Below are 24,249 nucleotides of genomic sequence, written 5' to 3'. Positions count from 1 at the left end.
TACTTCTATGACTCTGCATTGGCTGGATGCAGCTTTGGCGGCAAGATTTATGACAAGTTATGCCCGACAGTTACTATAAGGTAGTTCAGACAAAAATAACACCAGGGCCTATTGCGTCTATGAGACAGCGATACATCGCTTTGAAAATTATTAGCTACCTTTTCGTCGTGAAATATCACTTTTACAAACGAAAAAAAGGAGGGGGGAACCGAGGCGCCCAATTTTTGTTTAGACACAATAATATGAAGCCAACAGGTAATGAAGCCAACGAACGCATCGGGGAAATTATTTGTTGTGTTAATGAAATATAGAAATGATGAGGTAAATGAAAGTAGGCAAAAAAACAACTTGCTGCCCATGGGAACCGAGCCCACATCCTCCGTATCAGAGGATGCGGAAGTGCAGTGTAAGAGTGGTGGCGGACAAGCTAGCACGGGTTCAATCCCGCGACTGCTCAACCCTAAGTTTTACGCACCATGTATCCTGACTGAGAAACTATCCCTGCTATCTTACAGACTGTGCCATTACTTGAGAGATAAAGACTTAAGTTCAACACATATCACAGACCTCAAAGTATGTTATACGCTCAATATACCTTTTGATTGTTTGTTTCTTATTGGTTTGTTCGTATACAACGCTATGCATGTAAATCGACTCCACCTTTATTTGAAGTTCCCAGGCGGAAAAAAAAAAAAAGAAACACGCAGGAAGTTGTGCATGACATCGGGCGCCCAGCAGTGCAAAACTAGGAAGTACTGAACCACGGCTGTTCCAAATGGTCACAACCTGATCACTTGAGGTTCCCGATTTCTCGACCCACGTACCCCGGCTAAGCCCAGGAACCCACATCTCCGCAAGTCATACCCCACAATACTCGGACAATGTAACTAACGAACGTTGGAAAATATTACCGAAATTCGGCAAATGCACTTGACAGAAGGCCTGATATCAGCTGGAACGCAATGCACATAAAGCTGTTGTGCTGTTCAAGGCAGGTAATCAGGCAATAAACCATGTAATAGTTGAACAAAAGGTCGCAATGTTCAGCCATCGCTTCGTATTTTCTCACAAAGTAACGCTCTATAGTGACGGTTTACAGAGTAACTACGTTGCTTTCCTCGCGTGTGCCTAAATATCGATGCGCTTGCGATTTTAAATATTCCCCCTTTGTCCAACCCCTCCCCCTCTCCCCCCCCCCCCTCGAAGACTTTCTCCCGGGCGTCATTCATTACATAGCCAGATGCCCAGTAATGCCCCACTTCGCAGCCTTTCTGAACGAGATTGAATGAAACGCGACCACTGCTCGAATTTCACGTCCTCTTCTACGGCTGAGAGGGAGAGAGCGCCTGCTGGGCGTAAACGAAAGGCGGTAAAAAAAGACAGCGATCTGCGAGTTGCTTACCACGGCCATTTTGTATTTCACCCGTTCTGTTTTGTTTCTAGCGTTCCTCTGGCTGATGTTCTGAGTGCGCGCGATGAAGAGAAAAGTACTGCGCGAGCCGCCGTTTGACTTTGAGCGCGACGCTCGCTGACACAGCCAGTTCGTCCGCGATGCGCCGCCTCTCGGATGGGCGCACCCAGCGGACCGGAGGGGGGACGCTGTGTTTGCACGCGTGCAACAGCGCTGCCATTCTTTGGCGAGAGAAAGGGGGTGAATGCGCGCGCGCGTTGCAGTGGGCGAGGGCAGCGCGCCCCTTCGCCCCGCAACTCCGGCGGCGCGCGCACGAGCGTCCGCGCCTGCGCCCGCACTGGTTCGGAGGAGCTCAAACTCTGGCTGCCCAAAGTGGCGCGCCGAGTTTACTGCGAGTCCGGGCCGTGCCTGAGGAGCGGCGACGCAACTTTCCCACCGGCATCGATTAGCGTCGTTCGGTCGCGCCGGCGTGCTCTAGCCAAGTCCTTCGCCCCAAACCTGTTGGACGCGATGGACTGCAGGTCCATGGCCACGTGCTACGCTTTGGCCACCCTCCTGGCACTCACCGGCAGCCCAGCAGCCGCCTGGAGGAACTACGGCACGCCCGGTAAGTGCGCCGCGCGGTCAGCACCACGGCATGAGTTAGCGGGTCCGGGGACGTCCGACGAATGTCACCGGCTGGTGAAAAAACTCTAGAAAGAACCGCGGGCGAAGATCACGTGCCTGTAATCTAGAGAAAACTAAACGTAAGCTTCACGCCTCATTCTTTGGAACGAGGGAACACTGGCAGCCACGCTGCGTCTTCATCTATAACACATCTATAACACGGAAACCAGGGGTTGTCTGGGGACTTGCGATGCGCACCGTCCGCTGTTAGCTAACGCCGATACGTATTCACTCTTTTAAGTTTTATGGAATTGAGGTGCATCACTTCGCGTGTCGGTACTTGCTACGAGCGATGCTGTTAATTCACCGCAAGGCGTTTTTTTCCCCGAAACTGAAAACGAAGACTCACAGGACGCTTCAGGCACCTGTGATTCTTTGTGGCCTTGGTTAGGGTTTATAAAACCTTATTTTGCTGCCCTACACTTCGATTGCATTTTTAATAGGTTGTTACGATTATCAGTTTTTGTAAATTTGGTGCTTTCCTCACCTTTTCTTTTTTACTGATGACACGAGCTGGGGATCGCTAGTCAAGACAACTAATAGCTGGGTAAAGCAAACAACAATTAAAAGGGAACAAATACGTAGTTTTTTGCGAAACCTAACGGTTGTCTACAGATAGTATTGCGCCATATTCATTTTATTATGATCTCAGAAATTCCTCACAATTAAACGTCAAAGAGAACATATAGAGTTCAGCTTCTCTTCTTCAACCTCTCTAGATTCATACTGGAGGCGAAGTAGGCATAATTGGCAAAAAAAAAAAAAAAAAAAGAAAGAAAGGAAAGACTACAGCGCAAGACAAATACGCACGAAGGAAGCAGGACAGGGGCCAGACATCTAGTCCGAGGTCAGTATCCTCTTTGGCGACCTCCTCTGGGCGTGTCTGGCCGAAAATTATCCTATGTAAGCTGCGCTTCAAACTTAATGGGCCCGACGAGTAAAAGAGTGAAGTTGTCTTCGATATTAGAGTAGTGCATGCTGTCTTGCGGAGCATTAAAGGAAATCTTAGTCACGTTCGTTGCCCATATATGTGTTACGTGAATGAACTCCATGTGATGATTGTATTACCTGTTATACATACCTCACTTGAAATCTAACTTTTTGTGTGATTTTGATCTGCTTCAACGACAAAAATGAGCACGTAATATGATTGTAGAAATTAGCCCAGTTGCACAGCCATAAACACCCAAAATTTTCTTGGCCTAAGCTTTCTGTACTCACCGATTCCGTTATTTCTTTAATGTGCCTGTCTCGCACACGAAACATTTTGTACTTTTCGGTGCAGCAGAGGTCACACGACAGTCAAAGTTGTTTTATTTGAGGGCGCGGTTCATCAGAGCCGATACCATAGTTACAAATTTTTATTTATGCCCATGATTATTATTCATCGGACTGTATAGATTGCCCTAATAGACAAGATGAGGAACGAATTTCTTTTCTAGTTTTCTTTCCGTAGATGAACAAGTTACTCTAATGAAGCTTTCCTTAAAACCACAGGGAATGATGGTCATATTGTTCGACGAGTCATCACTGCATGCCCTGAGAGTGCGTTCAAGATTAGCACGCGCATTACATAAAATGGATAAAGGAAGAAAGAAATTTACATCTGCCCTAATGTGACTAGTCCGTGGTACTAACGATAATCCTGTTTGTCGCATTAGAGTGTCTGCACATTAAAGTTAATCTTTTCCAGATCTCTTTTTCAAAGTCAATCTGCGTGTACTTTTCATAGTTCTCGCCATCTCTGGGGGTTATCGATTCGTAGGAATCAGATTCATGCCCGTCAAAAAGCTGTATACTTGAGCCATCTGGTAGACTGTTCGTCTACCATGAGCGACAGAGTGAAGACAGGACTGCAACAGCGCTGCTTTATGCATTTGTCTCGCTCCACCGTCCAGTTTTCCATCTGTTAACATTTTCAGCCACCCTAACGATTTATTATGGGTATTAATGAAATTCTTTCGCCACGCGTGCCATTTTGTACATCTTCGTGTCCATATGCTTCCTGTGAATTTCTTTTAGCTCCGCGGGTGTGCTCTGTCGCTAACGCGCAGTACTGCACATGGGCCATGGGGCAGCATTGCGTTTCGACGTGAGCCTAGTGAGAGGACTGAAGCAACTCAGTGGCAGGACACACAAGAAAGAAGAGCATTCTGCGCTTCTTGTGCGTCCCGTGTATCAGCTCTTCCCGTCCGGTCATCAGTTTCAGAACCAGTTGGTCCGCCCGACCATCTTTTTTTTTTTTTTTTTTTTACTTCGGCCACAGTTCCACTTTAGCGTTAGGCCATTCGCTATGAAAATATGTTCAGTTATGTGTTTGTGCAGGTAGAGAACTCGAGCCATTTTTTTGGCAATGCGGAATTCCGTGTCTGTAATTAGTTCAATTGGGATGACGTGTACATAATGATGATTTAACCATAAAGTTGCAAAATAGCATAACACTATAACACTAAACGTACGAGTCGCACATGGTCTGGTTTTTCAGCGCTGTTATTATGCGCAGTCACTCAGAGTACAGTTAAACAAGCCTATCTTCCACTTGTAAGACTGTTTAGGAACGTAGAAGAGGTGACAGACACTAAAAAAAGCAACCGTACGTGTGTTAAAATCCCCACTGATTTATTGTAAAAAACAACAACTAACTAATAACTAATTCAACAAGTAATGTATTCAAATATAGCAGTTAGAAGAAGTGGTTTCGTTTATTTCTCTTGCCTGCCCTTTGTGTCAGGAAATGGTATGGTAGAAATGCTACTGCCTATATGCGTGACTGTAGGCACCTTGCTTCAACAAGACAAAGCTTGTTCAGTTACTCTTACGACTCACGTACTTATAAACGGCGCAGCAATAACTTAGAGCGGGAACAAAAACTTTGTAGATGTGCTTGTTTAACGTTGATGTAAGCTACCAGTAATTGAAATTGGCCCATCAATCAATTCAATGAAACAGACAGTTAAAGGTGGTCTGACAAGACAAAAAGAAAAGAACAAATATAAAGAAAAAAAATAAAAGGTACAAGTTAGCTAGAATGTGTTAGACGTAAAAACGAACGTAATTAAAATGTGCACATTGCAGAGCACAGAAGACGCGTAGTATATTTGGCCGCCTGGGCGTCTCTGGCAATCCGAAATAAGGCTGCTTCGAAAAAAAAAAAACCGTTCATTTTTATGTTTACGGTGCACAAATATTTGGCAAAAGTTGTCAGGCCCTTATGTTAGGTAGGTACCGGTGTTCTTTCCGAAACCGTAATTCACCGAACGTTCAAAGATTTTGACGTAAACGTAGTGAAAATAAACTCAGTTGCCAATACAGGAGGCATACACAAGCAGAGCTCCAGGTTGAATTCACCGACGATCCGCATTTATTGCGCTTTGGAGAGGAAAGCATATACTGTTTCACGAGGAAACCAGGTGTGCAGCCGTTCGCACTCACGGAGGCCACCGCCGTTCTCACTTTGCACCTGGAGCAAGTCGACATGAGTAAATACCAAAAGATCAAGGAACACCGCCCATGGGAACACCAGCCACAACCGAAAGGAAAACAATTTTGAGCTCACATGACATCTCTCGTTTGAAGGGCTGCGTTTCTCTCATCAGCCGCACGTGCCGCCATGCCCATTTGCCTGCTTTAAACTCTCGAAACTCACATTCACCGACTGATTCACCTGCTGATTCATCACGTGCCTCTGCGGGGCTTTTAACGATCTCGGGCGCTGCGATAGTTCACGACACGGAACTCTGCTATGGATATTAGTCTGGCGTGGTCAAGAGGAGAGCGCAGGCGGCAATTATTTCTCCCTCGTGACATTGCCGACGTCCTCCGACGGGGGAAACACGTAAGGCTCGCGAACGTGCACGCACGCATCGCACCCTCGGGGTTAGAGACCCTCCTGGCGCAGGAGGAGCTGAGGCATGGCTACTTGCGACTCCTTTGTTAGCGGGTGATCCCCGCATCAGCTCATCCCTCAGTGCCCCATGAAGGCAATTTGTTATAAACATAGAGGGACGTTGATGCTTGTCTGAGTTTGTTTTTTGGTGCATTCGAAAATACTTAGCGAAGCTCGTGAAGGAAGATTATTTGGAACATTATTTGCGCAGGAAACGACAATAGCTACTAAAGAACGAGTTATTTTGAAAGCGTTATGACAAGTGGACTTAGAAAGATATTTTATATGAGGTATAGTCGCCGGCAGCACTGAAGCTTTCTGCTTGGCGATTTCTTCTCTGCTGAAGAAGAAGCACATACCCCTCAGAGACCGCGGTACTTCTTGCATGTTCTCCAGGTGCATGCAGCTGCAGGTAACGACGTGTATTCGTTACCATGTTTTTTATGTATGTTCGTTTATCCGGCGCAGAAGCATTTCTTGGACATTTCTCCTTGCAACTTTCCTGTCAATATACTTAATGTCACTATACTGATCCACACCGCTCTCTTCCTGTCTCTTAACGTTAGTCCCAAGAACGAAAAATCTTAGGACTAACGTTAAGAGACAGGAAGAGAGCGGTGTGGATCAGAGAACAAACGGGGATAGCCGATATTCTAGTTGACATTAAGCGGAAGAAATGGAGCTGGGCAGGCCATGTAATGCGTAGGATGGATAACCGGTGGACCATTAGGGCTACAGAATGGATACCAAGAGAAGGGAAGCGCAGTCCAGGTCGGCAGAAAACCAGATGGGATGATGAAGTTAGGAAATTTGCCGGCGCAAATTGGAATACGCTAGCGCAAGACAGGGGTAGTTGGAGATCGCAGGGAGAGGCCTTCGTCCTGCAGTGGACATAAAATATAGGCTGATGATGATGATGATGATGCCTAATGTCAGTTCTGTCATCACTGAGAGGCATTTCAGTCAGTGAAAAATACTTAAAGTTAAAAAAAAATATGCCAAAGTGGGTTGCTCGCCAGTGTACAATATACTCCGTCGATCCCACGGCACACATTGATGAAATTGTGATGTCCTGAAAACTGTGGCACATGCCCGCAATGGAAGGTTGGCAAAGGATTGCGTCATGAGGAGTGTTCCGGATTGGAATTTCACTACCGGTCCTATTAAAGAACTTTCAGCTTGGTGCGTATTGTGAGCCTCCTAGGGATAATTCATTAACGTGGTATTAAAGTGGTGATTAATTCCGTTATTGAACTTTCGGGAAAGCGGTTTCTGCTTGCGTTCATCAGAATAGCTCCCTAGTAGTCAACACTGAAATTCCTACCATTATATGATGTTCACTATATTGAAGACCATAGGTTTCACTGACCGGCTGTGAAAGTGTTGTGCACCACCGTTGCTGACCTCCCCCACCCCTTCCCACTACGTCAGAGCCACGTATCAGTGATGCATATCAAAAGATTTGAAGGGCTGCAAGTGTTCAATGGTTGTTCGAAGACTTCGCATAGTTTTGGAGGTGCATAAAATAGCGTTAAATACGTCGAGTGATATGCAGAATTACTTCCAAGGACAGAGCATCAGTACATCATTAAGGCGATTAGTCTTCCCCTTGGTTACCCTGGCCTCCTTAGGGTAATCGACCAAACTGCTATGTTGGTTTTTTCGCTGCGCCATGCGGTGAATTGCCCGGAGCCGCTGTAGTTACATGTTGAATTCCGCATATTTAGGCAATGGCTGAAGTGATCACATGACGTAATGCATAGGTTTTTCCGATCTGATTATCTGAACTGAAAAACAGCCGGTGTTGAACGCAGGCCAGTCGATTCGGCAGAGGATGTTACATGCAAATAATTTGAAACGGCATTTGAATATACCTTTAATCTTCATTTAAATGTGGACGCTGCCCCGTGTCTCTATGCTAAAGAACTACAGCACATTGCCAATCAAACATTGCGAAACAGACGTAAAGTCTAAGCAGCTGTTATGAGCCAGCCTTCGCAAAGATGTAAAAGTGGCTTCCTTTAGGCAGCAAAGTTTGTGCACTAAGAGAACGAGGCTTCCTTCCCTGGAGTTTTTCTTGGTTATACTCCAAAGGGCGAGTGGCGTGCGTTAAAATTTCCAACGATCGACACAAGGACCAAGTGTCGCGGTTACGATATTCTTTTCAGTTTCAATGTGGTGGAGATGACTCAAAGCCAATAGATAAACAGATACTAGATTAAACGTAAGCTTGTCGCTTTTTATGGTTAGCAAACGTAGCGGTCAGTGGTGAGCTTTCACTGAATGCAGCACGTACGCAAGTTCTAATTGGATGAGCATGGAGACTTCTCTGTCGCCACAGGCAGCGCGAAAGCTTCGTGGTCTGACCGTCGGGCACGCTCCTCTAAAGTTCCACAGTACTCAGTCAGTTCTTTTCAAGACAAGATCTTCTTTATCGACTTCCCATGGTTTTGGCGTACGGATGATCTGGGTATCTATCTTGCCTCTTGGTCGAAAAAAGGTCCTTTCGCACCTCCAGATCGTCGTAGAGCGTCGCAAAAGATATCAAAATGAGACACGAGGAGAACACGAAAGAAGAAGCCCGAATTAGTCGAAGAGTTGGTAACGGTACGGGTGTAATTAGCGCCAATATAGTAAAATATTAACCCTATTGTACCATAGACTGCACTATTTCTGGAATCGACCCACCTGAGATGTTGTTAAAAAAAGAGAAGAAAGAAAGAAAAGTATGCCAACCAAAACTGGCGCGAAAGAAAACATCGACGTACGTGCGCGTAAAAAATGAAAAAAATTGACATCAATAAAAGAAATAGAGTGTCCGGGAAAATGTAGTCTGACCATGGAATGAATAAAATAGTGTATGTATTGCAAAACATTATGCAATTATGCAACACTGCATCATATTTATTGCCCCAATTTCAATACATATAAATACATATACCATGTACGTCGACCTTGTCTTCTTTCAAATCGACGTTGGTTGACACGCTTTTCATTAATAACCACAAGGCGCACGTAAAATCCGCCCCGCAGCTCCTACTCGCAACTAATACAGACCCTTTTCCCCACCCTCCCATGGGCGCTGCCATGTTTGATCACTTGGTGATGCGCCATTGCTCGCCTCAGCCGGCCTCAGCCGGCCTCAGCCGGCCTCAGCTGCCTCTGTTTACCACGGCAGCGCGCGACGCTGGTGCGGCACAGCAAGCCACTGTTTGGGCATTCGCAGCAAATAAACAATGACTGCATGAACAGCACGAAACCTTGGTCAAACTTTCGGAAGATATGTGAATGTCGCATATCCATCCTTCCGAGCTCATTACGCCTTGTCCAAATGCTGTGGGCACTGCCGTGCGGTGACGTATACTAGAAGGCGGGGCTAGAAATCGTTTTTAAGGTACATTGGTTCTTACTATCAGCCGCTGTATCAAGTCCGGATTGTAGTCATTCGCGCATCGTTGTTTCTTTCTTTATCGCCATTAGTTTGTAAGTCACAGGTTGTCATATTCTTAGTTCAGTAACATTTTTTTCGTGCGATGTCAATGCATTATGTATTTTCTGCGTAATCGGGTGCGAATGTGTCAACGGCGGTAGGTTATGCCACGTTACGAACTGAAAACATCCACGTTTCGAAGTTTTGTAGTAGCTTACAGTAAAGACATAATGTCGTTCGTCACTCGTTCATGTTGTGGCATGGAACGAAAGGTTCAGCTTCGAACGTTCCTTGCGTAACGTATGCAAACCATTCACTCGTCGGCATACTCGCTAATCAGTGCACTCATGTCTAATACGGGACTGTGAGTCTCAGTGAATAGGGCTAAAAGTTAGTGGAGACCGAAAAAACAATATTTACAAGCGCGAGCGAGTGTCTACTAATTTTGCGGTGTTTTCTGACACCTCACTTTTCAGAAAACATTGCTTTTTGTATGCGAACATCGCAAAATTGTTCCACTACCGCCAAACCTGGTTTCGATTAGAGTAAGGTTCGAGATTTTATTCCGGGGGGATGTAGCATAAAAACAACAAGGCGAAAAAAACCTGGGAGGACAGTACAGCTACAGTGAGGCAGAGTTAACAGAACACCATTAACGAGTGGCACACCTTTTTTCGATGCTTCTTAATTATGATGACAAGTCATAAGGGAAAGGCAGGGAGGTTAACCAGGCTGAGCTCGGTAGGCTACCCTGCACTGGGGAAGGGAGAAAGCGGCATTGAAAGAGGAGAACGAAGATAAAAGTTCACACCCTGCACAATTACACAGTCAAGCGTTCATCGCTGACTTAGTCACAGGCGGTCACACAGCCTGGTGCATCTCAAAAAACGCAGCAGCGCCTTTGTTTCTTCATTATGAATTACGCAAAACTCTGCGAGCTGATCAGCTTTCAGTACAACAATCTATGCGAGAATGCCACAGTTTTCAATCCACGAACATGAAGCAGCCTTATTCAAGTGTCCACGCGTACAGCATATTTAGCAGATTAGAAAAAAGTGCGAGGCTTAGGCTCCTCAAACTGCACTGTGGGTTATGAGGGACACAGTAGTGCTGGGGCTCCGGATTCATTTCAACCACCTGAAGTACTTTGACGAGCACCTATATACCGAAGTACAGAATCGTTTTTGCATTCCACCCCTATCGTAACGCGCCCGCCGCGACCAGAAATCGAACCGCTGCGAAGGCGACGCGGCGGGTTTTGAGGAAAAAATGACTACATCGTTGGCAACAATCGTCGGCACCTTTTTGAGGCGTATCAGGTCAGCATTCTACAGTCTTGATTTCAAACTTTCCATGGCATGGAAGCTTGGGAGTCATACCTGATTCCCAAATTGTACAGGCCTACTGGGGGCATCACCGAAAACAGTGGTAGACTCAAATTTATATCCCAATAAAGTAATCTCCTCGTTTCTGCGCCATATGTTAGCACCATAAGAATGCTGATTGCACACTTTTCTTTTCAACGACAGTGGTAAGCTCCTGACTGGGAGCTTACCACTCATTTACGCACAAAGAGCGATGAAACGAAAAATGTTCGGCCTAACGTTAAGAGACAGGAAGAGAGCGGTGTGGATCACAGAACCAGTGGCGCACCGACGGGGGGGGGGGGGGGGGGGGGGGGTTTCGGGGGTTGTAACCCCCCCCCCCCTGAGGCCAACTTAACCCCCCTTCTTGTTTAACCCCTTTTCTTTCCTTACGCATTTTAGTGCTGCAACTAAGATGCAAGACGCGCAATCGTCTGCACACTCGCAAGAAGCGCATTTTCTTGACAATTTCGCGTGAAGAAATCGAAATTAGTGCTGTTTAGATGGTATTGGCAAACTGTCAACCCCCCCCCCCCCCCCCCCTGGCAGAGATCCTGGGGGCGCTACTGCACAGAACAAACGGGGATAGCCGATATTCTAGTTGACATTAAGCGGTAAAAATGAAGCTGGGCAGGCCATGTAATTCGTAGGATGGATAACGGGTGGACCATTAGAGTTACAGAATGGATACCAAGAGAAGGGAAGGGCTGTCGAGGACGGCAGAAAACTAGGTGCAGTGATGCAGTTAGGAAATTTGCAGGCGCAAGTTGGAATCAGCTAGCGCAAGACAGGGGTAATTAGAGATCACAGGGAGAGGCCTTCGTCCTAAAGTGGACATAAATATAGGCTGATGATGATGATGATGACGATGATGATGATGATGATGATGATGAAAGTAATCCCAGTCTGAAAAGGGCGCAAAGAGAGCTAAAAGTAAGTTATGTTTATGTTTGTGTTACTGTGAACGTAATTAAATACTTAAAACTGGGCTTGTTGTTACTCTCGTCCATACTTCCCATAACGCCATTATCGTCATGCCACCTTCCATTCCTCACCTTCGCCTTCGCCAGATGGTGAAATGAAAACAAAACATTTCCCCACCAGCGTCAGTGGGGGATCAAGCTCGGGCCCCAGTGGCTATATTCACTTAGGAGCCGGGAGCGTTAATCCCTGCACCATATTTTCTTTTCTTTTTAATTGTAATTACTGCACTCTCACGCAGCTTTGGCGCTTAGGGATTTGTACAGTGGTAGTGGTCCGGTGTTGCAACAGGCGGGGTTAGCCTGGCGTGCTTGGCCGACAACTGTTTCGCCTGTGCATCTCTTACATTATATTTGCACAGGTGTGTCTGCAAACGTTCATAAATACTCGCGTCGCGGAGGAAGCGATTTGTATGGGATTTTGTGGTCAACGCAGACTCTGAGAGTGGTGGTGTCTGTTCATGTACTTCGGCGGCCACAGTAGGCAATAGTTTAGTGAACAAAGACGACGTTATGCGTATCGAAAAAGTAGTCGCTGTTAACAAGATTGCGGTGTCCGGTATGAAAAACTGCTGCCGTCGCAGGGAGTTCGGAGCCGAAAGAATTGCTGAAGTTGGCAGATTTTCTCTTGTTATTATGTCTACGAATGTCTTACCCATCCGCATATTGAAGGTCAATATCTTCTCTGGACTTAGTTTCAGTCTTATGCTGTTTTCGTTTTGATTCTATCAATACTGGTTCCACCAGCACTTCCACATCTAATGCAGGTGCATCCCGCTGGCTTGCGAGGGTCGTATTTAGTCCACCATTTCACTATACAGACGAACGCGCCAATTTCTTGGCGTCATCATCGATAGAGACTTGTCTTGGAGCCCTCACGTCTCCTACATGACAAAGCGTTTGGCTGCCATTGTGGACTTTTTCGAGTTTCTCGGCGGGAAGTCCTGGGGTGCAACAGTACCATCAATGCTGCAATCATATAGAGTGCTATTTTTGGGCTTCCCGCGGTACAGCTTACCTGTACTAGGAAATACTTGCACTACAAATATCCGCAGACTCCAGAGTGTGCAAGCCCAAGCACTCAGAATTTGTCTTGGTCTCCCCAAAACTACGTCATCGATTGCGACAGTGGCCATTGCCAGAGACTCCACTTTGACAATCTACATTGCCACAGATGTCCTGAGAGCACACATCCGACATCTGACTCGGATTCCCTCACAACATCTTGCTTGCCAGCAAAGAGGCCATGTTCAACATTTGCCAAAAGTATTGTAAGACTTCAGTCCTACTTGCCATCACAATTCACGCCTGCTACATGATTATCAGCCTCATTGTGGTGTCTGCACCGGCCGCAAGTACAATTGACAAAGAAAAGAAAGCTGGAGCGCCGTTGCAAGCTTTGAAGCAAGCAACTTTTGAAGACATTTACAACGTCCACAGATTCCGGCAACATGTCTACACAGATGGTTCGGTAAAACTCAACAGCTCTGCTGCTGCAGTCATCATCCCTGCAAAATCTTAAGAAATAAAGCTAGAAACTTCACTCATTACCACATCGATGGGTGCAGAACTTGCGGCACTCCGTGCTGCACTTGATTTCATTAATCAGGAACCACCGCAACAATGGACAATGCACCACGGACCCAATGAACGACTGGCCTCAGAAATACGAAATATATATCATCGCAGCCATGACAAGGGACAAAACATAATCTTTCAATGGCTTCCAGGACATTGCAACATCAGCGTGAATGACCACGGCGACGAAGCCGCCCGATCTGAACATGAAAGTGGTCAATGTGTCTTGATTCTAATCTCGCGAATAGATGCTGCGGCTGGGCTGTGATTGATGTCCCGTCAATGTGCTTTGCCCCAGTGGGACTCGAACACTTTCACCATGTGTCGTTTTCGCTCGTTGTCTCCGGATATACGGATGCATCTCCTGCCTAGATTACCACGACGTGAACAGACCATGCTGTGCCGTCTGTGGCTAGGCGTTTCATTTACGAACTCGTATGCCTTCCTTATTGCAATGGCCAACAGCCCCACGTGCGACATGTGCAGCAGCGATGAGACGCTCGAACACATTATCTGTATCTGCCAGCGCTATAGTGCGGAGAGACAAGTGCTGTGCAAAGTGCTGGATCAATTGGGCAATCGTCCACTAACGGAACTAAAAGCTTTAGGTCAGTGCTCCGAAAGAACATCCGCACTTAAGGCCTTACTCGCGCTACTAAGGTTACTGCAGTCTACGGGCCTTCACGATAAACTCTCTTTTTCCCCTTCCACTTTCTCTTTGTGCCCCCCTACTCCTTCCCCCGCTGCAGGGTAACCAACCGGAACTACCTCTGGTTAACCTCCCTGCCTTTCTATACATCCTTTCTCTCTCTTCCCGTCGTTCTCCACATATGAGGTGGGCCTCTCACGACGCTGTTCCATGTGGTCTGGTTACTGCAAGTATCGCTTTGGTGGAAAAATCTTTTTGATATTATCCCGGCGTACCCTGTTGTAACTGGTACGCAGGGACAAATGGAGGCGCTCAGTGCGTCTCCGTTTACGAGCGGCTTCTTAAACACATAAACCCACACTTAACACCTCGTAATGGTCGCTTTCACAGGTCAAATCAAGCGCCGCTACCAAGCTGCAACCAGCTACCTGCAAAGCACGAGCCCGTGGTCGGCAGTACCGTCCGCGCCTTCTGCTGCATTGATAACCATCAGCGCTATCTGCGATGTTACGAGTGCACTGTTAGGTATCGAACATGCCACACCACGCCTCGGTCCTTTGAACAATCTCTGAAGACTGTGAGTGCGTCGCTGCAGTCAATGTTTTGTCCCAATTGGTGCAGTTTAAACGGCGCCCAGGGGCTTTGGGCTCCCTCAGGTAATGCGCATCCTATGCACGCAGAATGAAAACGATGAAAAAAAAAATGGCTGAGGTTTAACTCTTGTAAGCCTAGTTATCACGAGCGAAATGTCTGTTTGGCTTGGTTTTGGCTTCCGGGATTTTTGTTTTCCGAGAAACAGTGTTTCATTAATGCACGCTTCCGCGCTTGGTAAGCTTCTTTATAACGTGCTAATCTGGTCTCCCTTTGCTCCCGTGTTTCAGCAGCCAACTTTGCCTTCGCCTGAAAACTTGGCAGCCTGTCGTCTAGCTATATCTATTGGATGATTGGATTCAGCTTGTCATTTGCGCTGAAGCGCACGCCAGCTGGCGCGCCATCCTTGGCGAGACTGAGCACTGAGCCATAGAAACATATAGGTAAAGAGCGGACACTTCCGTAGGGCCTTGCGGCCGAGCTACTGCATTGCCGCCAGCACCCCGAGTGGCTGGTCAGACTGCTAATTTTGTCTTCCGAGATGTTAGACACGTTTTTTAGCTCTGTTTTGGTTTTGGTTTCGATAGCAATGCTTTCGATTCTGGTTTACCTTTGGCTGCTGAAATGTTCAACAACATCACCTCCAGTGAGCGCAAGAGCTTTAATATTTCATTTTTTAAGCATGCCGTACGAATAGATGTAATAAACTCACGGATCGCAACCTTTTTACTGGAAAAGCCGCCAAGCTTCTCGAAGAACCAGAAAGGCTGAATCAGCTCATGCAGACTGCAAAAATATTGCGATCACAGCTGTCTTTATGGCAATTCTTTTGCCATTTTTGAGTCGCTTTCCTCAGTTGCACACAATAGGAAGCAGTGGTTCCAGACAAAAAAGTTCATTTTTTCTTGTGTACATAGAGAATTGGGCAGAAAAAAAGCTGGATCACACACTTGATAAAGACACAGACACACAAACTGCAAGAAGAATGTTTTAGCCATGACAAGCAACGTGTCAAGTAAATGTGGTACTTGTGAACCGGGCCAGACGCATGCAGCGTGCATATACAGTGACGTGAACATCCTTCACGAAACGATCCCAAACGTGCATTACACAGTTCGAGCCGCGCCAAATGAAACGTTTGTGTGATGGTACGGGTCAGTTACAGAGAACAAATTCTGTGCTTTAAACCGAAGGTGTTGCGAGTGACATTGCAAAATTTCGCGTTTTAAGTAATGCACATGCTCTTCCGGAAAAGATGGGTGCAAAAACAAACAGGTTTGCTGCACGGTAAACGGGTGCCACGGTTCAGATTCTATGCTACACGTGCAAAATATGCTCACCCAGCATAACAAATGTCGTGCTAACAATCTCCTTAACGCAAGATACCGCAAAGTTCTCGCTGCAGAGAAAAGAAAACACCTTACCACACGAGCGAGGCGACGTGTGTAAAAGTGCGGTGGGGTGGGCGTAAGCAGCGCCACATGACCGGCGCTGCATCAACGTCTCTATGGGAACGGAATGCGTGGACGTAACCCCGTAGACGTATGATAAGCTATCTACCTTGGAGGTGAAGTGAAAGCGTACATCGCTACGCCAGCCTGGCGGGTGCTCGGCCGCGAAGCGGCTCGAGTTTCCGCTCTTTACGTAGGTATGTTTCTCTATGACTGGGCGATCAAGCGCCGGCGAAGCAGCTGTTAAACCCTCGCCTAGTCTAGTGGTACCGCAGCGGCGAGCGTCCGAGCGAGCGCAGCTGCGATGCCTCTCCGCATCGGATCACGTGGCGTGACGTCACACCTGCCACACTTGCGCTCTGGTGGCTCGCACTCCTGCGGCTCAAGGTCATTGCGACGCGATGAATGATCTTGCGAGACATGGCGTAGTAGAGCTCTAAAATTAGGTTGAGTCATTCGTCCCAGGCCTGGGGGCCAATTCACACAGCTTTCCGTTTGTTTGTAAGTGCTGTTTACTATTGGTCGGCCGCCTTCGCTAAAAATATGTCCAGCATTGCGATTGACTGGAATATGCAGCTTTAGCCTAAGACCACTTTTGTGAATACAGGCCCAGTTACTTTAGGTTCATTCGATTCACCTTACACTTTATGAACTAGTTCAAGCCAGTTCAGTGACAGTTATTGCTCGTGCGGAACCAGCACGCCACCTCCTGCTCGAACGCTGCACTACCTTCCTGACGACAGCAGGGAATGCTGTGAACTCCTGCACGAAGCCTGCACTGAGTGAAATGAACGGCGACGTGCTTTCGTCGCCATCGTCGCCATCGCTGTCGCCATTGCGATCCGGTGAAACGAACAGCGAAGTGCAGCACCTCGTAAACTAGTTCAGAGAGTGCAAGGGGATCGACGCGACCATTTGATACGCGCGCGTCTCATTGCTCTTTCTGGAAGTTCATGTGAACCACTCCAACTAGCGTACCTTGCAGAAAGAGTATCCAACGATCTCTGCTTTTACTGCTACCGAAAAAAATGTCAAAAGTCCGAAAAAATGTTTACTTTGTCTGTCCGTCCAACCTTTCCATTACACTTCGTCGTTTAGGCCACCTACTCATCCTAACCTTCATTACCCAAGTGGCTAAACAAACGCAAGAATCAAAACTCTGGTTGTGTTCTTTTCTATTTTTCTTGCGTTCTTTTGGGCACCTGGCTGGTGACGTCCTCCAAATTTGAGTCCCTCATTTCTAAAGCTCCCTATTGCCTTGTACTTGCTTAGAAGGAGGCCGAACTTTACTTACGGTTGACGTCGAATAACGTGCGGACGAATAGGTGGAGAGCTTGTGGATTAGAGTCATTGTTCAGCTGCGAGCTCGAACTGTGTTGTGTGTATCGGGCTGCTAATTATTATCGTAATGTTTTCGACCTGCGACAGCCACCGAATTGCGCTTGGTGTTTGATATCTCATGCAGTTTTGTATAAGCCCGTCAGTTACTTCAGGACAGACACTCCAACTAGACTTCGTTTTCTGTCTCCTCTTCGCCTTTTTCCCCTTTCTCCCCATGCTCCTCATACCCAGTAGCATGCCAGAGCTCGGTGCATCGGGCCGGCTTCCGGGCTTCCTGCCGAATAATCTCTGTTTTCTGCGGAGTAGTTTTACCGGTGCAAGAGAAAAGCAAATTTTTTACACGACACGAGAAACTAGCGTAATGGGAGGTTGGCCGTAAATTAACCACGTAACTTTTGTTCCATTTCTTTTGTTCCATTTCGACAGTCTCAATTTCAACAAGGGAATAAATAAAGAGAGGCGCTATGCTGCCATACAGGCGCCTTTCATTTCATGCAGTCTCCATGTACAATGAATGAATGAATGAATGAATGAATGAATGAATGAATGAATGAATGAATGAATGAATGAATGAATGAATGAATGAATGAATGAATGAATGAATAAACCTTTATTTGAAACAGTGACTTGTCGGTCCATGTACAGCCGGCCAAATCTTTAGCCAGCTCATGTATATGCTGTTCTTTTCTCCTTTACAGCGCGTTACGATTGAACCAACTTGCGAAACGGTCAAGGTTAACTCATGCTCACAAAGCTCGTGAATATCGTATCGTCATTTGTTAGGTTGTTCCTACTGTAAAGTGCTGGCGCACAGAAAATCGGTGCTCGTGCGAGTCAGTTAAAAATTTGACCGCCAATACACGCAATATTTTCTTAGGGATTCAATGCTTGGATCCATTTACGTTTGTCTCTGACCTTAATCACAGCCTATAATTTGTAATGTGGTATAGGATCAAGCCAAGAGTTTTCTGCTCTGTTGACGCCGCTGTAAAAGTCTAAATCTTCGTGTCAGCCTCGTAATGTTGAGAAGTGCACGCGTCAGCGGAAATTGATGGGTAAACGCGAACAATGTGAACTCGCCGAACATCACGTGCGTGCATCTTCTTCGGAACAGCACAAGAGGACCAGACGAGTAGACAGGCGACTTAAGATTGCACTGTTGTAAAACTTTATTCTATGACTTACTCTGGCTACTTTTGGAAGTTAAGCTCTCTCTATGACTATAAATATTTAGACTGCGGGTAACCCCCGCCCCCCCCCCCTCTTTTTTAATTTTAGAATTCTCTGTTATTTCGTGCCTGAAAAGAATGTTCGTGTGAATTTTGGCAAAAAGACATTTACCACGTTGAATTATTGTCCCTAATAGCTAATAATAATCGCAAAATTCTGTCTATATGTATTATGCTAGGTAGTGCCACTTGTTTCTATGAAATAGAGCGGCTTCCTTCTAGTAATACTGCGAAAACAAACATGCTGAAATTTAGGTATCCTAGCTTTCTTAAAGCGTTCTATTCACTTTTAATACTTATGTTGTTTTCAGTCACGGTTTGACACTAGACACCAGTGGTATATAATCATATTCATATGTTGCTGCCCTGCAACACAGGGCTACACTGGCGTTTCTTGGAATCTAAATTTATTGATAATATGTTTTCCCTACGCACTCCGTTCCTCTTGCGTGCGGTCTGTAGACATTGTTTCTTTCCACGCTCATAAAGGAGGGTCATTAAGGTCGAGATTTGTGCCCTATAGGGTTGGCGTGCGTAAAGACGTTTTGTATGTCATTTCTGACGCGTTCACCGTTTGAAAATCGCGAGAGAAATACTCAAAGAGCTTCTGACGACCACTTGGAAAACGCATTCTTAGATGCCTGTACTGCCGCTTCTTGCGAAAAGAATCGTCCTTAGTCATGCAAGCTAACTTTTACTGCGGCATTGTGAATGTTGCGCGTGGTGTTCCCAGGAGATGTGGGCATGTTCGGCAGCCTTTGGAACGGGCCGTCGGTGATCACTGGATGAGAATTTGTTTCGAATAGAAAGTATTCTGCTTGGTACGTGCGCCCAAATCTAGCGCGGCATCGTAAATACCTGCGCCTGAAAAATAGTAGTTTTTTTTTTTTTTCACTGTGCTTGCGGAGCAGCTATATTGTTTCGCGTTCTAACGACATCAAGCAAGGAGCAATTTCAATTCGCTTTACCAATTCTATGTTCCTAACGGAGAAGAGAAAGTGAAGCGAACAACTCCAAATAATGGGCTATAGTAGCCCTCGCTTAGTGTTGTTGTCAGACGCAGGACGCAGGTCCCGATAGTTGCCATAAGCATGAAAAAAAGCGCGTGGTTCAGGCGAAAAGGTATGCTAAAGGCGCCATCGCCTGCTCTTTATTACATTTGCTCAGCGTCGTGAAATAAATACGAATGTATGACTGTATATTCATTCATTAGATTCTGTGCCTGAAATGGCAGTGGTTTCCTGGACGTTTGGTGACTGTCGTTAGTTTTTGTGAGAGAGATGCTCTGCCTACGCTTCCAAGACAAGCCCGGATGTAACTATATATACTACTACTACCTCTGATAACATCATTATCTTTAAGCATATAAGGTAAAAAAAGAAAAAAAAGAAAGGCAAGGGGTTAACCAGGTTGTACCTGGTTTGCACCCCACGTGGGGAAGGGAGAAGTGGGAAGAAAAGAAAAAGGAAAAGGAGAAGGAAATGGTGAATTAAGGGATTCAGGCTGCAGACGTCAGAACCAGGCTAGGTGAATTAACCGTGTGTGGGAGCGCATATGTGTGCATGCGCGGGTATGTGTCCGCGGGCGTGTTCCTACGTACTAACAAGACTTATCATTATCAACGCGTAAATGATCTATTAAGACATAAAAATCAGGAGTGAGGTCCACGATGCGCGCTATATTTAACGGCACTGTTAAGCGCTACATCGACATTTCTCTCGGTGGTGGAATAAGGTTGTTACTTCACAAACTGCAGAGAGTAACCCACGATGTTTCAAAATTGACGGTAGAATGGCAAAGCGCGATCTGCATTGAGTAGCCACCCTGTCATGAGGGTTGCGGTTTCGTTCTGTCCACATGCCGCCATAGAGAAAGGTTGTTATTGTCTTCATGATGCGGTTTACGTGGCGTCCTTTAAGAAGGCCCACTATAGCTATTTAAAAACAACCGGGGCTTGCTCAAACATAGCACGAGATAGAGCGCTATAGTGCGCGCGCTAGTTTGCATTCGGCCACAGACACCACTCTCTTTCCCTTGCGCCACGAGCGGGAGCGTGTCGGTGTTAGACTGTACCGCCTTTGGGTTCGGCCCAGGTCCTAACGGAACAGGTTCTACCGTTTCTTCCCAGTGTAAAAAAAAAGAAAAAAAAAGTCGTAATGCCCTTGCCGTCATACTTTCGTCTCCGTCGTCGTCGTCGTCATCTTGCTTCTGTTGTCACACAGAGGCTCGCGTCAAACACAACTGTTTGCTTTACACAAACACGTTGGTACATCTCGTAACTCAGCAAAGAACCCCAAACAGTGCTGGATAGCCAGCTAACCTGCAGAACATTTCGCATAACATCGATTCTCCCAGTGCGTAAGATCTGCATGCTTTTTAAAATTTTTTTTTCACTTCCATATAGATATTTGCGAAACTTGCACAACGTTGATTTGCAACCCATAACTGCCTGAAGGTGGTTACAAACTGCTTCCTTTGAGTAACGTTCCCGCGTCATGCATGGCTTCTCATAGATTATTTAACGACGCCTTCTTTTTATTTCTAATTTATTTTATTTATTGATTCCTCGTTCATCCGAGTATTGAGTCTTCTTCACAGGACACTTTCGCTATACCGTGTATATGCCACTAAAATTGACTGCCCAATTGTTTTTTCCTGGTGTTCATGTTATTGCTGCTGTCTCGACGTGTGTGTGTGTGTGTGTGTGTGTGTGTGTGTGTGTGTGTGTGTGTGTGTGTGTGTGTGTGTGTGTGTGTGTGTGTGTGCGTGTGTGCGTGTGTGTGTGTGTGTGTGTGTGTGTGTGTGTGTGTGTGTGTGTGTGTGTGTGTGTGTGTGTGTGTGTGTGTGTGTGTGTGTGTGTGTGGGTGTGTGTGTGTGTGTGTGTGTGCGTGTGTGTGTGTGTGGTGGGCGGAGGGTGCACGTACGTGCGTGCGTGTGGTCATTTAAAAAAAATGAAGGAACATGCTACCCCCCCCCCCCCCCAAAAAAAAAAAAAAAATATCCCTCCACAGATCCACAGCATTCACGTTGGTCGGTCTTCACGCATGGCTCCGGGCATGGGCCGTGCACGCGCGCTTCGTAATAGCGGAAGCAACCTTTCAGGCGCCTGGTCGCACCGCGCGCATGCCGTGCTTGCGCGAATACAAACGATTTGGTGCGAGATAAAGCGGGCGGAGCAGCTCGAGAAAGCTTCTATGCCAAGAACGAGACGTGTAGTCCGCTTGTCCATTGTCTGCCTTCGATTAATGGGAAATATAAAAGAAGAAGAAACAAGGTGGTTTCTAGAGGTATATATTGATCCCACTTGCCGTGGTGGGTGAACAAATCGATGCGTTATTTTTGAGAGACGTCTTTTCTCATGCCAAGTGGCGATTCGTTGTAGCTGACCTTCCAACAAAGCGTGATTGAAGTCGTATGTCAGCACCGCAGAAGTTCTTAGTTGAAGAGGGCGAACAGGGAAAAATAGAAAGCGGCCACGCGGCGAGCAAAGACATAAACTGCTTCTTGAAACGTTCTCCTTGCAGCAAGCGCCGAAATCAGTGCGCTGAGGAATTTATGGCTCCGCTCACAAGAGTGTGAACGGCAATTTCAGCGAATGGGGCTTTTCGCATCGCCTCCCTCCCCTCTTTTTCTTCTTTTACAAATTTATGCGACATTTTTTAGTGACTGACAAGTCCGGTGTTATTGCAGCCCTGCTAAATTTAGCCAGTGCGTGGTAACATTGCACAATAAGTGGAGAAAGAAGTGCACTGCTCTTTATTTCAACGGTAATCCGCTTGATCGCTAATATCAGAGAGTATCACAATGTTTTCTTTTATAAAGAATTGCCTATTGTATAATTTTCAGCGGGTCATTACACCGGTTTGCATGAGATAACTCCCATATTAAATTATAATATTAATAATAATAATATTAAGAAGAAGAATATCATAATTTTGGGCATGTTCATGCTTTGGAAAGGAGGGCAAAACGAACGTTTTCTGACGGTGATGAGTGCTGCTGCCAGAACTCTGCCTCTACTAAAACCACGTCCCTGAAGTGAACCATGCGGCTTTGCCTGATGAGAGATGGTGAAGAAATTTGGCTCGGAAGTCGTCGCTTACCAAATTAAGAATTGTGGAGATAATTGTGGCGAATTAGAAATTGTGGCCGAACAATTGGGGCGAATCGCACAATTATGCCAGCTTGCTACACAATTTTAGTTATCGCTGCGAGTTTAGTGCGGAAGGCACTTGCATTTAGCGTCTAGTTTAAACGTTTTGCTTCTCCTGCAAGCACTGCATGAGTTTACTGGGCAAATAGCGGTCACAGAGCTACAAATTGTTAAAGAGAACGAGAAATGTGCAGCGGGCATTGGTGGGCATTAATGCAAGTATTTATAGGCGTACTGACCGAGGCTCTTTGGAAGTCCGAATTTGATTTCGTAAGGAAAATGGAGCCTTTGCTGTTACTAGGCCGTTCAATACTTCGCCCTTGAGCACAAACAACATCTGCAAAAGAGGGTGAACATGAACTCATTGGCTTAGTGTGATTTCGCTGTAAAGGTGACAGACATCGACACGTATGGTAAAAGGACGGTTATAGTATGAACGTATACATTCTGTGTATACTTCCATGTTGCGCCAAGGGTATGTCTCGATGTACGTCGAGCAGCACTTCGGCGATAATGGAGACTACAAGCATTTTATGTTCAGAATTATTGCATCTATCAAGTCCATATGCTGAAAACACCCGTAATGGCCAATACGGCAAATCGAGAGTTTGTTAGTATTGCATGGTGACGCATAAAAACACGAACCAGAATGCTGACTCGAGGAACAAATGGAAGTAACGAGCTGCGAATAGAGGCTTATTGCGAACCACAAAAGTAATTTACAAGCTGTATTCCACTGATCTCACGAAACAAACACGATAAACTACGACAAAAAAACTAAAAACATTGATGATGATAATATATGGTGTTTTGTGGCGCAAGGTCCAATGATGGCCAAGGAGCGCCAAGAAATGGTATAACGATAAGAATTATAGTGTAGAATATAAGCTACGTTGCCAAGCTCAGGAGTATGTGTCAAGGTCCACTAACGATTAACAATACCCGTGTTACCGAGATAACAAAACAAACACGCAAAACTTCGTGAAAAAAAGAATAAAATGCAAATTTTATTGATTGTTTTTATAGATGCCTTGCTCACACAAATGGAGCCAACCTTCTGTATACGAACCCTCCGTATGAGAGGCTTCAATTATCTTCCTAGATGCATAGTGCTTAATTATGAAGAAAAAGATTCTCCGTTCCTTCCAACATACGCTTGCAACCACATACTTTCGGTGTGCAATGCCATATCTGAATACGGATAACCCTTTAAGTACTGTGGGACGTTAAACTCCTTCAACCAATGAGCCAAACACGAGGGTGTTGGCATTGTCTAGGCAGTGCCCGATAACGAAGTAGGAGCGGTTTTAGATATGAAGTGACAATTTATCCGTCACTGAAGTTTCAGTATAGTGAGAAAGTTCAGTATATGTGAGAAAGATGGCGTTGACGGCAATGAAATCCAATGCAAGCTGATTAACCAATGTAAACTGCTATCCTAATGCACTGGTGGTCTATGACTACCTGAGTGCCGCCGTATGCACGCACACCTTAAGATGACGCTTTAACTCGAGGCGTGT

General features: G+C 46.0%; 1 protein-coding gene across 1 annotated transcript in view; it reads left to right on the top strand.

Annotated features, from left to right (window-relative positions):
- Nucleotides 1-1,801: 1,801 nt before the first annotated feature.
- The window catches only part of LOC119464244 (carcinoembryonic antigen-related cell adhesion molecule 5-like), a 109,703-nt gene continuing 87,255 nt past the window's right edge, over nt 1,802-24,249 (top strand). The window contains exon 1 of the mRNA XM_037725153.2: nt 1,802-2,018. Coding sequence (XP_037581081.1) covers nt 1,922-2,018 — 97 coding nt within the window. The 5' untranslated portion in view covers nt 1,802-1,921. The remainder of the gene's footprint in view (nt 2,019-24,249) is intronic.

This window comes from Dermacentor silvarum, chromosome 1 (genome assembly GCF_013339745.2).
Source record: "Dermacentor silvarum isolate Dsil-2018 chromosome 1, BIME_Dsil_1.4, whole genome shotgun sequence".
Lineage (NCBI taxonomy): Eukaryota > Metazoa > Arthropoda > Arachnida > Ixodida > Ixodidae > Dermacentor > Dermacentor silvarum.
Note: the sequence above shows the minus strand (reverse complement) of the source record. Positions and strands in the feature narration are given on the sequence as shown.